This window comes from Parasteatoda tepidariorum, chromosome 2 (genome assembly GCF_043381705.1).
Source record: "Parasteatoda tepidariorum isolate YZ-2023 chromosome 2, CAS_Ptep_4.0, whole genome shotgun sequence".
Lineage (NCBI taxonomy): Eukaryota > Metazoa > Arthropoda > Arachnida > Araneae > Theridiidae > Parasteatoda > Parasteatoda tepidariorum.
In genome coordinates, this window is record NC_092205.1 from 31038735 (window position 1) to 31054684 (window position 15950).

At 28.3% G+C, this 15950-nt stretch overlaps 1 protein-coding gene across 2 annotated transcripts in view; it reads right to left on the reverse strand.

Annotated features, from left to right (window-relative positions):
- Positions 1-15950, reverse strand: part of LOC107454944 (cell adhesion molecule Dscam1-like) — a 179637-nt gene that overhangs the window by 19770 nt on the left and 143917 nt on the right. For both annotated transcript variants that reach the window (XM_071177420.1, XM_043040963.2), the window contains 2 exons: positions 13265-13434; positions 6459-6590 (listed from right to left, as the gene is read on the reverse strand). In XM_071177420.1, coding sequence (XP_071033521.1) covers positions 6459-6590; positions 13265-13434 — 302 coding nt within the window. The remainder of the gene's footprint in view (positions 1-6458; positions 6591-13264; positions 13435-15950) is intronic.

Sequence of the window (15950 nt, forward strand, 5' to 3'; positions counted from 1 at the left end):
GAAAATCAGGGGGAAAATCTCGTGGGAGCAAAATATCGCGGCTAAATTTTAAAATAAGTGTAACATTATCGTGAAATATATAAAGAATGAATGACACGAAAAAATGCTATTATAAACAAACACAACTATTACAACTGCCAAGTGATTAGAAAGTTATTTTATTTTATTTACCGATTCTGAATTTATGACTGCCAATGTTATAACTCAGTAGCCTTGTAATTTTAAACCCAATCTAGAAGATCTAGAAGATAGGGGAACTCCTGAATCAAGCATTGGGAGAAACTAGCATTTATGGAAGACCTTTTGGTAGAACTAAACCGCATTTGCATTACACGGAGGCGACTTTACCATAAAAACCTCCACGGTTAGCTTAACGGTTTGAGGATTCTAACCCATGATCATTTTACCACTGAGGGTATTTTACGTGAGCACTGTGGTTGGAGTGAGAAGGAGCTGAATTCGTATCAACAGCCATCGCTGAGATTCGAACCGACATCACTTCATTGGAATGCGAACTCTCTGTCCCTTGAGCCACCAAGGCTCTGTCTAGGAAGTTAAATCATTTTGAATGCAATTGAATTTAGATGCAATTGAATGCATTGGAATTATGAATACTTTTAACCGGTAAAATAAGCACGAAATGAAGTATGTACAGGCCCGCCTTATCCAAATAATTAAGACGCATTTGCCATGTATAATTAATGGGATGTTATATAATTAATATATTTATCAATCGATATTTATAATGATTGTTTATAACAGTTATTTATTAGCAATCAATGTTTGTTTATCGATATAAATTAGATTGATAAATGTGAATTGAATAGCAAATATTGCATTGATGTAGCTTATTTTGCATGTATTAAAAATAAGGAGAAACATTATAGTTGAATTAAAAGGATTTCGAATTGTTATAGGGAAGGTAGGCAGCTGAATTGTACGAATAAAAACAAATAAGGAAAAAGCATAAAGACTAACAGTTAAAGTTTTAAAACAGTTTCAAAATGGTACATTTAATTCCTTAATAACAGTTTTTTAGAAATAAATAGTACTGAAACCAAAAATCAATAAGCACGTTCGAATTCTTTTCAATTACTCCAAAGGGAAGTGTAATTATTTTTATCCACTTTCAAAGGCTTTACCTAATTCCAAAACATCACATTTCCGCACAACCTAACTATTAGGAACTAGAAAGAAAAAGGCAAGAAATTCCGGTTCATTCCCTCCTAACTTAGAGCTGAAAAGCCAGGCGCTCTTTTTAGGAAAAGTTCCTTTACAACAGAAAGACACTTGGTGGAAGAAACTTGTTTACGGTTGAGTGGAGATATTCCTGGAAACGGGACTGAATGTCCTTTCCCATGCACTCTTTTCCCGGAGTTTCCTTCCTCCCTTTTCCTGATGGAAATAGGAAATGTCACCCTCAGGTGTTTGTGCGTCATCAAATTTCGTCTTTCATATGTTAATGCTGTTGTGTTCGGTTTTCGTCTGCAGATATTGTCATCGGAATTTAGTTTGTCATCGATTGGGCTCTCTGGGAATATCTTCAAAAGACTTTGTGGATCAAGACATCAAGTTATCGATAAAATTATTATTTCGGAGTACAAGAAATGAACAAAAAGAATACATTTGTACAAAAGGAAACTGTTGAAATACCATAAAATAGGTGAATAATTTTAGTGAATTATTTGAGAGGGGAAGAATAAACAAAAAGAGTATGCTCTTAAAATAATAATAATTAAATGTTTAAGCACTGTGAAATATATGAATAATTTTTGGATAATTTAAAAAAAAATTCTAATGCTTTGATTTTAAAATTGTAAACATTTTTAGTGGAAGAGAAGTTCAGAGGAGTAATTAATTAGTTTTCATTAGATTTAAAAAATTACTCTTTTTATTTCAGTTTAAACTTAGCTCTATTTAAGTAATGGAAGAAAATAATGAAGAAATGTTTTCATTGATTATATCTGTGATGATAAAGACAGTTGATTGAAATAAAATATGTTCATAATATGTTTGCAAATAAGACATAATTTATTAAAAAACTATATAATGCAGGTTTGAAAAATACATAAATTGAATGCATGAATTGAAGATGATTCTAAATTAAGTTCTTTCAACTCGAGAAGCAGAACGCGTGATTAGGCCTAACCCTGTAATTTAAATGAAATTTTGGCTTAATAACATGATTGTGCTTGGAGGGGTTAACATTACAGGAGTTACTCTTAGTTTATTACCATGATGAATCAATTTTCTTATTAGATTTAATTGGTTACCTGTACGCGACATTAAGTGCGTGTGTTGAATCTGATAGGCATCTGAATCGTGGCATCAGCGAATGCCACGATTTATCTACAATGATGTTGCTTCAGGTATCCCATTAAAAAATTCTGTGAAAATCTTACGTTAACTATTAAGCTAACAATAACTTTTGTTCATAATTTAATATATTTCAGAGATGTATTTATCATTAATACCTTAAACTCTTCGAAATTATTACCTTAATTTTATTGAATCTTAAGATAAATAATACAGGATTGAAAATTTTCGTTTCAAAAATTTTCAATTTGTGGCCACCCTGTGTAGTAAGTCTGCATCGAAATAATCTTACTTGGATATTGATTCCCCATTATTCTTAACAACATAATATTCATTTTTTCAATGAATTTATTATTATTGAATATTATTAATTAGTTATTGTTATTAATTATTAATGAATTAACTATTATTATAATTAATTATAAATGAATTAATTATTATTATTAATGAATTAATTATTATTATTATTATTATTATTAATTATTAATGAATTAATTATTATTATTATTAATTATTAATGAATTAATTGTTATTATTATTAATTATTAAGGAATGTTGCCGGAGTCAATCTAAATACATTTCAGATGTGCGTCTAACATTAAGAAAATCTATATATATATTTCTCTTACACAGCTACAAAAAAAGCCTCATTACAACTTCCCGAATGGCAACGCTAGAAAATCGACCAATGATTGCCGCTAAAAATGTCACATGCCAAATCTAGCTGAGGTGGCTCAACAACAACGAAATAACCAGAGAGAGCATTCGCATCAAATGTGATCTCTTCCGAAATTCACCCTATCAGCTGCGACAATCTCATACTATTAAGCTAGGCAGAAGTGAGTAATCTTTGTCGATAGATCTCTATTTTAGTATTTTGTCGAAAGCGCTTTTTTTCGCGAATTTAGATATGACGAATTTTGATTTATATCACGAATTATACTATAGCACATTTCTAATAGGTTTAACGAATTACATGTCATTTATTTGAATTCAAATTTATTTTAATGNATTATTATAATAATTATTAATTATCACAATTATTATAATTATTATTAATTATTATGAAAATTATTAATTATTATTAATTATTATAAAAATTATTAATTATTATTAATTATTACTATTAATTATTATAATTATTAATTATTATTATTGCTAATTAACATAATAATTATGAATTAATGAATGTTGTCTGTAGTCTATCTAAATACGTTTCAGATGTGTGTTTAACATTAAGAAAATGCAGGAATATCTGTCCATTAATTCAAAATGCTCCTTACACCAGTAGATTTTTGCCTCCTTGCTGCTTTAAAAAGCAGCAAAATTCCTTGGCTTATTTTGAAGGTCATGCCAATATATGTTCTAGCAGTCAGGACATCCTAAGTTCTATTTTTTCTCATTACTGAATAGTGCAGATAACTATTTATTGTCATTCGACATGTGATTTTTTGCCCAGATCTTTCAGTTTTGATCTTTCAGTTCATGATATAGTTTAAGACATGACTTGCAGCGAAATATTTTTCAAAATGATATATTTGCATTCTCGAATACGTCTATGAATGGTGTCCTTAGACACTTCTACACCAATCGTGCTTTTTATTTTGCAAATTGTAATATTTTGCTTTGATAATAATCTCTAAATATGCCTATCATTCTGAGCACTTCGTTGTACGTGGTCGATCTTACTTTTCGGGCGAAATAATTTTTTTTCTTCAACACTTCACAGAAACTACCCTTTGATCTATTTAAAATGCTAGAAAATTCAGAAAGACCCCTTTTTTTCCATTTTAATTTATAAAAATTTATTATTTTTTTGCGAACTTTCGGTATTATGAGTGTCAGAGCACTTGATTATAAATAACCTGATTGCTTTCATGCTTTCCAGGAAATAGCCTCTTTATCCCATCAATCTTAGATTTATTAAGAAATTCTTAAAATGTTAAAATTTCTGAAATAGTCATTTTAATCGATTTTTTTAAAAAATCATAATATTAAGTAATAAAATCCATTTTAACTAACAAAAATATTTTGATAACATTCCAATTAGATTATAACTTAAGAATTTTCGTATTATTGTGCCATATATTTTTAAATTGAAATGCTAGATATTAGCGAATTGCTTTAAGTTTTGAGACAGACTGTTAATATTTTTAAAAACGATTCTAATTATGCCAATAACCTTGTATGTTTGAAAGTTAACATAATTCCCAGATTAAGTTGATATAGCATAGTGATTTAACAAATTCAGTTGAATCAACGTAAGTAAATAACTGCTTCTAATTTTTTTCATAAATCTTTTTGGCTCACTTCAGGTAAATATTTAAATCGGAGAGTGCTTCCTTCTGATTAAAACTTTCACGAGACTTTGAAATTTTGCATAAGGTATCTAAAAACTTTATAATTAGGGCTGTAGTTTTATCAAGGATTTAATAAATACAAGAAAATAATGTTATTCATTTATAAAAAATAAATTATTTATCATAGCTTTATAAAATCCAAATTTAAAAAGTATGATAATACTTGCTACTAGCTCTATGCTAACATGATACTTAATTAGAATGTCACCCAACCTCAAACCTCAATAAAAATATTTCACCAAACACTCCTAAAATAGCTAATTTTGGGCCAGTGACTTAAGGAATTACAGTTTCGTGTCAAGACTTCGGCAATGTGGGCAACATTCCTTATAAGCCACCTTTTCTTCTGAGGCAAGCTGGTTCCCATCTTTCTAAAGTGGAGTAGACTTCAAGCCATCACTAAGGTTTGAACCTGAGTCCTTCACATTAACAGTTGTGTTACTTTGAAGCATCTCAAATATAGTTAAATAGATATTTTGAGAAAAAAATTAGTTAAAGAGTATGAAAATTTTAAGATATTTCCCTTTTATCTTCTAAACGTTTTAATTTTTTCGGAAATTAAAATGCAATTTTAGAGTGAGCTGATAATGGATACGAAAGCAACGATTTATAGAGTTTAATATGTTAATAGTTAATTTTATTAATAATATTTCAATAGTAATTTAACAATTAGTTAAATATATTCTAAATACAGAGATGTGTTTTAAACATATCAGGAAAAGGAATGGAATAACTGATAAATTAATACAATCAGGGTTTCTTAAATTAGATCGACAGAGTTCATGTTCTTAATTCAAATTGTTTTTGTGTCTAATGCCGCTGCAGGTAGTTAACTTGAAAATCAAAGAAAACGATCGACATCACGAATTTTTGAAATTTTTGAATAAATGCAAATCACATTACGATTTTTCTTCGAAATGTCAACCATCAGCCATAAGCACATGCTATAAACGGCAGATAAAACTTGAATTTATCAAAATAAAATATAGGATTAAATGGAAAAAAAGGATTCCTGCGTTATTTGTGGGATAATTTTAGGACTAAAACCAAGATATCTGAGAGAAAATATCTATTCCCTGTCACGCGAATTTCTTGAAATTTTTTCTTTAACTGTAACTTTTTTTGTAAATTTTTGAAAACCATCCGTTTAATTTAGGTCACCCTGTTTAAAATACGAGTAAAAACACTAATAAGACAAAAGAAAAAAATAGTCTGAGGATTAATTTTCCATAAAACATATTTTAAACTCAAAAAGAAATCTCTTTTATAATTAGTTAAAAAAAATATGATATTCTACCGGATTATTTATGGAAGGCAGTTAGAAAAAAAAACGAGTTCTAAAGATATTTTGTATCGATTTAAAAATTGTGGTGATCTTCTTTCTAGAAAACAAAACTTCTAGGGAGAAAGTATTATTTTAATTTAACAATAAAAGAGTCTAAAGATTTATTCTTTTTAAATTGGTTACTTATGTGGATTTAATTTTTTTCATATTTCTTTTGTTATGAAAAAAATTAAAAGAAGATACCATATTTTTTCACGTTAGATAATAAGAAGCTTTCTCTCACGTTAGAAGTTTTCTCTAAAACAGTATTTAAAAGAAGTATTTTCTGCCAGAATCATTTTTAAAGAATAAAAAATGATCTAAGAAAAGAAGAAAACAAATTTGATTTTTCAAAAGCATTTCTTAGATTTACGCTTTCATTGTAAATTCTTGCAAACGATTTTGAAACGCTCTAAAATGAAGTGAAGAGAAGAGAATTGAGAAAAGAATGCAATTACCTCCATTCTTCCAGTATCGGACGTGATATTTGAGGACGTGGCTGTTGCTGGGCAAAGGGGGTTGCCAAGACACTCTAGTTGAGCGACTGGTGATTTCCGTTATGCGTACTCCTCTCGGAGATGCTGAAGGTTCTGCAATAAAAAAGGAAAAATCTCATTATTGGAACCTTTAGTGGAATGCTCATGTTTACTCGGACGAACAAAAGGATGCTGCTGGTTCTTTTGCTTCTCTTTTGATTCAAGAATGAATGGTATGACACGTAAAAGACGTTAACAGATATGTCAGAAACCATTAATTCTGAAAAGAAGAAGGGAAAAAAGTTCCTATGAAAAGGGAAAGTTTCTGGGAAGCATCTTACGTCTTTCGTTGTAACACTTATGACAGGCAGACGATTTTATTGGAGTTGAATTCAATTCTCTCTGGAAAAGGTTTTTTGTTGTATAGGGATTGGCAACACCAATTGTGCCAGATGAAACACCGATGTTTTGTTATTTGGTTTGATGTAGAAGTGAAATAAATAGTGTTAGAAATGTTCTTTGAGATTTTCTCATATATTGGAAGACTTATTTTTTACATTAGCAAAAGAAAAATGTAGGTGCAATTTGTTTTGAACAGAGATTTTAGAAAAGAAAAAACGAAAGTAGAGTTTCCATTGCAATTCACGATAATATTTTTCTTTAAGTAACATATATTTAAATTTTCTAATAGTTGAAAACCTTTATTTCAGTCTTACCAAGAACTTTTATTTGTTCGACTGAACTTTTTTTAAAAATTCTTTCAGTATCTAGTATCAGGACTTTTTGTCTGATGCGTTAATAGGTTTCAGTTGATGTTTTTAATTTTTTCTTCTGAGATTTAGAAAATAATAGTGCTTTTTTTAGAAGTCATGACTTGACTACACTCAGGTAAATAAAGAAAACAACACAAATGAAACTAGTATTTAAATAACACAAGCTTAAAAAACACTTTTTAGAATAAGTTTTATAGATATTAGTTATTATTTCTTTATTTTCATCTTAATCATTAAATTGTTCATCCTGTCGGTTACAGTGTAGTGACAGCACAGTGGCAAAAACTCGAGGGGCCAATTAGATTAATTCTTTTCTTAAACACAAAATAACGATGAAATTTTATAATTTTTAGACTGTAATAACTTCATTAATTTTTCCTTATATCTATCTTGCATTTTTCAAAAAAAGTAAACATTCAAATTTCATTATCGAATTTATACACGATCGTTCATACGTTGCCATTCTTAATGTAATAATAAATGTGAGTATATATATATTTAACCTCTCTTGATATTGATTTAGGTCACTGATGTATCGTGCTTTTAGGCTCAAATTAGTGACACACCCGTAAATTGCACTCCGGAATTCCGCGGCGAAGATTCTGATCAGAGCAGGGACTGCATGGCTATTACACGTGGCATTTAATCGATGCTAAGGCTTCCTAAATATTGCTACAGGGTGTAATGTATCAATGAATTTTCAACAGAATGCATATCGGTGTGCAATATGTCCTTACTTAAGCTGTCAGTGTCTGAATGCCAATACTGATTATCGGTGCTATTACTTTAAAATTAGGTGTCTAAATTTAATTCTACGTTTATCATCGGTTGCTTTAGCAAAACAAATATTGTTTTGATAACTAGATAAAACTATTATGTGTAGTGAGCTATTCGATTTAAGGCAATTTTAAAATATAAGCTGAAATGAAACACGTTTTTGTTAAGAAATATGCATTTAATTTGTGCCAAATTGATTTTATAATAAAATATTTCATTATTTCAAAAAATTTGTTTATTTTTTTTCATTAGAATTTTTGCAAACTACGATTTAAATTGATTTTTTACTTTTTTAAACTATTGTGAATTAGATTTTAAGTAATTTAAAGTAATATTGATGTATCTATATTTGCTTATACTTTTAGAATTTTTATTATGAAATGACGGTAAAATAATCTTTCTGATTATTCATACAGCTTACTGTTAAAAACCTTTTTTTACCTTTACGGTTTTGAAACCGTATACAACTGGTACAGTTAAAAATCCGCAAATACAGAACAATAGGGTTTTGTAACCATTCTTTTAAAATATTGCATAGTTAAACTAGCATAGTTTCTAAACTATAGAAATAAAACTTATACTACATTGGAGTTCTGGCTGCTGCGCCATCTATGTGTTAAATATAGTTTCGTATTTTAATAGTCTAAGGTTACCGATTGAGCAGTGCAGTACAGTAGAAACTTTTTATGTATTGAAGGAATAAAAGAAATATTGTGGTAAGAATGCTGGGAATCGAACCCTGTTCAACTGGTCATGAGATTGACCGATTAGCTCTCTCAGCTGTTGCACGTACCCAACTGCACGGGACAAAATAGTTTCGAAATTTGGGTCTAGTTGGCGTGGATAGAATTCCGGTTGTTAAACCGTATTGGGTAAAAGCAATCAATAAACGCTTACATTTAAAAGTTTGAATATCCTTTTTTTTATGGTTATTTGACTGCTTTCGTAGATTAAGGTAAAATAACAATTAAATAAATTGCTATTTAACTACATTTATCCAGAGTTTTCTAATAGTTTATTTATTTATTTTTATTAACTAGATTGATATATTTTTTTTAAAAATTGTATTATTTTTTATTGAAATTATCACTACCTGCTGTGAGTTTTATTTTTTAAAGCTAATTTTGATTTACCATCAATCTTATTTATAGTAATTCAATGTAAAGCATATGTATTCTCTATTTTTTCGAATAATTATGTATTTTTCTCATTACATTTTCTTAGGAAAACAAGTATATTAAAATTTTTTACTCTTTGATTTAAAAAAATCGTCAAGTTCAGTTTTTAAGGTAAGTTTCAAAGAATATAATTCTATAAGGGGACACATCACTATGATTGTTCAGTGAAAGAATGAGAAAATTATTTGATCGCATAATAAAGGAAATTTTTTTCCTATGAATATATGATATGCGTCGATAAAATTAGTTTCCTTTAATTTGAATAATAACCTATATTTTTATAATTGTCATTCTAAAAAAGATACAACAAATTTCATTTAATTTAAAAATACAATTAGATTTTAACTTATTTTCTACTTAATAAATGTAATAATAAATATTTTTTTCTGTGAAGTCGCATTTGTGCGGAATTCAAATTTTACAAATAGTTTTTATTTGACTGCCAATGCATTTACACGTATATTGGAGACCATTATAAATTTACTGTAAAGTTTCGGCTTAATATACGATATTTTCTTTCACTTATACTTTTTGAATATTTAAGGCTTACATGAAGTATTAATAAGATCAATCTAATATAACCTTGACCATATTCTGCTAAATCATGAATTTTCTACTTATTTTTGTTTTGTTATTTATACTTGTCATTAACCACTTTAACTTCTTTTAGAAAGGGTTTTCATTGTTGAGACTTCACTAGTTGCAACTTTCTATTTTTATAACTTATAAATTTGTATTTTTAAGATTTATCTTTACAAGAAATTTTTTTCTTACTTTTCAATAATAAACGAAAACAACTGCCTTTAACTTTGGATCTCTAAGATCTTCTTTCAAAAAATAAAGAATTAGTTTCCAATATATAAGCCACCTCTATACTATATAATTTGTATTAAATTCTTTATTTTAACAAATATCAAATCTGGGATATACAAATATATTTTTGTCAATGTACAATTCATTTTATTAAATGTTCATTCGTTAAATTCTGAAGATAAAAATGTTTTTTCATACTGAAAATAGTTATAATGTTTTAAAAATACAATGAAGCAATCTTAAATGAGAAAAAGTAAAAATTCTAGTATAAATATAATAAAAAGTAATAAATAATTAATAAGTAATAAATAAAAAGTAATAATACATGACACAAATAAATATTTAAGGGAGTTAAAAATAAAGAAATTATCGAAATTCAACGAACCACTAGTGAGAAAAGTGGGACTGAAAACAGCAAGAACGGTTTGATGGCACAATAAAACTAAGACGAGTTAAAAGGTAACTACTAAAAAGGCATCCAAGTTACATCTGACAATCACATTGGTTTTTGATATTTTTTATCCCGCCCTCCCCAAAAGAGACTTTTAAGCTTTATATATATTTTTCGCTGAAGCTTAAATATTTATTGGCTTCCCCTATTTTAATCTAAAGGAAACCACTAAGCTATCGCGCCTCAATTTTATCCCTAATGTCTACGTATTTATAGCTTTCTTTTTGAAAAGTGCTAAAAATATACATTAAGGGCTGTCATAAAGCAACACCAAGTATTAACTGGATTTTTAATAAGGAAATATATGAGTGAAGAAAATCGAAACTAGTAAATATAGTGTGCGGTAAAATTTGAATAAAATATGCTACATTCAAAATAATTTATAAACAATTTTTTTAGAAAGCTATTTTGCTTTGTTTGCGATCCAATATTCATTAAGACAACTAAAAGATTTCTTTAACGAACTAAATCTTCTTTCAAACTTTAATCCTTTCAGTTCATTGCTTTTTATCAAAGGAAATATTCTAGCTTTTAAAGAGTAAAAGCATCATCATTTAAAAGAATAGGCGATTCTAAGTTTCTGAACAGACTTTTTCTGACATTTAACGTTTTCTCTAAACTCTTTTTATCCACTTTTCATTAACTAGGTAAATATTATACTTTTATTCATTCATCTGATTGTTGAAACGCTGAATACAAATTTCTTTCAGTGTTCTTTTTCCCGAAAACAATTCTTTGAATTGTAGTTTAGAATTTTTTTTAAAAAATGCTTTCCGTTTTATCTATAAGAGTTTTCTTTTATCTGTTAGAAAATAGAATGAATAGTTTGAAATACAAATTGAAGGATGATGACTAATTTTTTATTTTTGCTAAAAACAAACAAACAAACTTTATTTTAAATATATTTGGCCAAGTTTGGTTTTAAAGCTGATGTTTAATAGAGAGGTAACAAAGCTTCTGCTCTTGAAACTTCAAAAAAAGTTTGATAAAACTTTATTTTTCTTCATTTAATATAAATAATGTATAAGCTACTCAAAAATGGCTGAAGATTTGAAAAATTGATTAGAAAAATGGAAGGCAATTAATCGTATGTCTATATAATCGTATGTTTAAAGCATTCTATGTAGGAAACCAGCTATATTATTCCCACAAAATTTCACAATTAGTTTTAGAGTTCGTTGTTAGATGGCGTTGCTAATCAAAAAACTATTATAGAATGTTGTATGCAGCTTGTCCGATCATTCCAATGGAAATAAAAACACGAGCTTCTGTTAATTTTGCCCTTTAGACTGCATAATGTTAGTAAAGAGTTTTTTTAAAAAATGACTAATTAATGAATTCTCATATTTGGTATCGTCATTTGCTAACGAACTCTACTTGTTCCAGCGAACGAGAATTAAAATTTAAAGTACAGGCATCATAAAAAAAAGACCACCCTGAATTTGATCTAATAATCGGATCTCCACATTCTAGAACTCAATCTTAATGTATCGAGAAAGTGACTTCAAATATGTTAATTAATTAGCATAGACGATATTTGAAGTTACGAAATCGGACACGAAAACGTACTTTCTCTCAATAAATGTGTCTTGGATGGATTCGGATTTCTGATCCCTAAAATATAAGGGACACTCTCAATCTGGGAAAAACGATTCCAATAGTTTTTGTCAGGAGAGCGTCCAAAGCTTGGACGCCTTATTGTTAAATTTAATTTGTGCGTTTTTCGCCATATCTGGGAACTTTTTAAACAAATTGAAGACTTTTCACACAGAATAATAAAATTCGTTCATCCATAGAAAATCCCATAAGAAATAACTTTAAATAAATATTTATTACTTTTTATTATTTTACTTAGCAATAATGAAAAAAAAAGGTTTAATTGCGAGCTAAATTTTTACACCATTTTAAAGAATGTATTTTTACAAGGCAAAATACAAAATTTGAGCGAAATTGGTCAAATAGTTTCTTAGAACTTGAATTTTTAAATTACGAATTTTTTAAAATTTAATTTCTCAGGAACTATTCTCAAGAGCTTTTAACTTTTTAGTAATTTTTAATTGAATATCATTTTTATTAAAAATTGGTTTTCTAAAATGAAACTTGAGGAATTTATATAAATTTCTCAAATAAAAAGAATTTTTTTCTTCTTCATTGATAAATCGTATAGAAATATTTTAGAAATGATTTTCTCAAATGAAAATTTGAGGAATTCATACGAATTTCTCAAATTAAATGAATTTTTTTCTTTTGCAATGATTAATTACATGAGAACATTTAAAAAAATCATTCTGTCAAATGAAATTTGAAGAATTCATATAAAATGAAATGAGTTCTTTTCTTCTGCACTGGTTAATTCCATAAAAACATTTTAAAATGATTCTCTCAAATGAAGTTTGAGGAATTCATTGGAATTTCTCAAATGAAATGAATTTTTTTCCTCTGCATTGGTAAATCGCATAGAAATATTTTGAAAATGATTTTCTAAAAGCAAAATTGAGGAATTCATATGGATTTCTCAAATTAAAGGATTTTTTTCTTTTGCATTGATTAATTGTATAAAAATATTTTGAAAGTTATTCTCTGAAAGGTTTTTTTATCCCCTTTTTGTGAAAACTTGTAATTTTAAATTTTTTTTCTCGTTTGAATTCAATGTTTTGAAACTGTAAGTTTCTATTACCCAAATGATCCCATTTTTTCCCACCTTATTTTTTTGAAGATTTGTTACTTCCAAACAATTCAGAAATTGAATTTTTTCTCCTATCGTAAATTTCTAAGTTTACTAAGAGCAAGAATTACCTAGAACATCGAGAGTGACTTCTCCTTTGTGTTCACCATAATCATTCTTTGCAATACAAGTGTACAATCCTGCATCAATTTGTTGACTGTCCCGAATAAGAAGTTCGAAATTGTACTGTTCATATTTCGTGTATGTGGCAGGATTCGAACGACGCTGATTTGCTTCGAATCTGAAATAAAGATAAGCAACTTATATTTTTAATTGTTTCATCTTTTTAAATGTCAAACTAATATCTAAACATCGAAATAATATTTTTCTTTAGTTTAAAGAAGCTAAATTTTATTATTTAAGTTTTTAACAGAATTTTTTTTATTGATATCTAAAGTCACAATTGACAGGCACACTGTAAAAAAATTCTTGATCAAATTACGGTGTAAAATACCGGTGCTTAGGGCGCATCATCCATGAAACCCATTTTTACCGAAAAATATTATTCCGTAATTTTTACAAAAGTATTTATTTATTTAGATTGACTCAGTAATTTTAGGGTAATTATTACTGTAAAAATTACGGTACATGGGACTTTTTGATAGTGTCAGATGTACAGAAAAACAAAACGAAAAACGGACCCCCCTGAATAAATTTTTAATCTAATTATCGGATCTTCACGTTTTAGGACTCAATCTTAATTAATTTGAGGGGGTGACCTCAAATAGGTTAATTAATTAGTGTAGAATATATTTCAAGGAATGAAATCAGATACAAAAATGTACTTTCTCTGAATAAACATAACTTTTTTTTCTCCAGTGGATTTAGATTTCTGACCCCCATAATACAGGAGGTAGCCGCAATTTGGAAATAGGATTTCGTAGTTTGGTCAGCAAAGCGATCCTAAGTTTGAACTCTTTAATGATAATTTTACTTTTTGAGTGGAATTTTTTGCATGGAATTATCTTTGGATAAACAAATTTTATAATTCTGTGCAAAAATTTTTCAATCCAATTTAAAAGTTCTCAAGATATGACAGAATATGCATAAAATAAAATTAATATTAAGGGTCCAAATTTTGGATCACTCTCCTGACAAGAGCATGGGGACTACATTTCTTTGATTGTGGCTACCCTCTATATTTCGGGAGTCAGAAATCCAAATCCGTTTGAATAAAAGTTATGTTTATTCGAAGAAAGTACATTTTTGTGCTCGCTTGATACGTTTTTGTTTTTGTTTCGTTCATTTTGATACGTTTTTGATTTCGCAACTTAAAATATTGTTTTCACTAATTAATTAACATATTTGAGGTCAGCCCTTCGAAAAATTAAGATGAGTCCTAAAACGGGAAGATCCGATAGTAGATTAAAAGTTATCAAAAGTCTGTTTTTTTTTGGCACACTATACAACAGCAACGGAAGCGCCACTGTTCAGGTATATATAAAAAGATAAGAAGAGTGCACTGTATAGATATTAATAGCTGATAAACAATTTTTCTCAAGAGTTTTAAAGTGAATGTTAAGTTTACTGCTGAAGTGGTTACTCAGGAGTTGACAGGAGTGGTTACTCAGATGACTCACTGCACTTTACATAAGTCACAAGTTGTGACTTTTAGATTACCTCTAATCACTTTATCAGCAGCAGAAATAGATTCATTAGAGATAGTGAAGTTTACTTGCTCTGTATCTTGACAAATCTGATGTTGATGTCTGATGTACACAAATTTTTTTATACCATTTGTTAACAGCAATCCTCTTTAGATAATGCTCACTAAAGGCAAGCCATTATTTTATGATAAATGTCAGCATTAATCTCACCTTCAGCTACTTAAAACATCAATACTGCGTGTTGTTCTACTCTGGACGCATTTATCTTTAATAAGACTTTACATTCACTTTAAATGCTGTCACGCAAACTATTATTTATGAATAATTTATAATGCCCTCCTATTACTTTCCTTTCTAACTCTCAATGGAGTGGCTGCAATTACTACTGCATTTCTAACGCTATCGTACACTGCCTCTTATTATCAAATGCACCGATATTGATTCAAGAATATTATTTTAAGAGATTGTAAATGATCTTTAGCATGTATAATGATTAGGTTCACTGAAAGTTAGCCATGAAAATAAGTAAAACGTTCTTGATTTTTCATGCATTAAATTTTCATGAGATCATTAGGAGGCATATCGTATTTGGAAACTAGAACGCTCCAATTCCAAATTTAGCATAAGCGTATGAGTGATCGTATTAATAGGATATTTCCTGCTATGATTTTCCATATTGGCATAAGTGTTCCCTGAATATTCCTTTCAAATTCTAACAAAAGAAACCACTGTAATAGAAAAATTGAATATTGATTGATTGATCAAAATGGTACGTGGTATGCTAGTTAATAGAAATAGCGAATAGTACGGTATCAATCAATAAACAAATTTATTATCCACTAACTCTCCTCCCGTATGAGCATTCCTTATTTTTATTTGTGTGTTTTTATTTTCTTTAATCATTTCTAAGTGTTTCTCAATGTTTTTTATTTACTTCTTACAAAATATTAAAGAATATACTAAATAATATGGGGAATATTGGTTTTTTATAAAATTTTATACATTGCATTATAAAAATAACGAATTTAGTAACAGTAAAATGAAGCTACATTTTTTAAATAACCTAATACCAAAATTCCAGAGTTATTTTAAGCTGCTTTTTTGTAGATTCGATGAAATTTAAATTTAACAATTTAAATTCCATCACCAT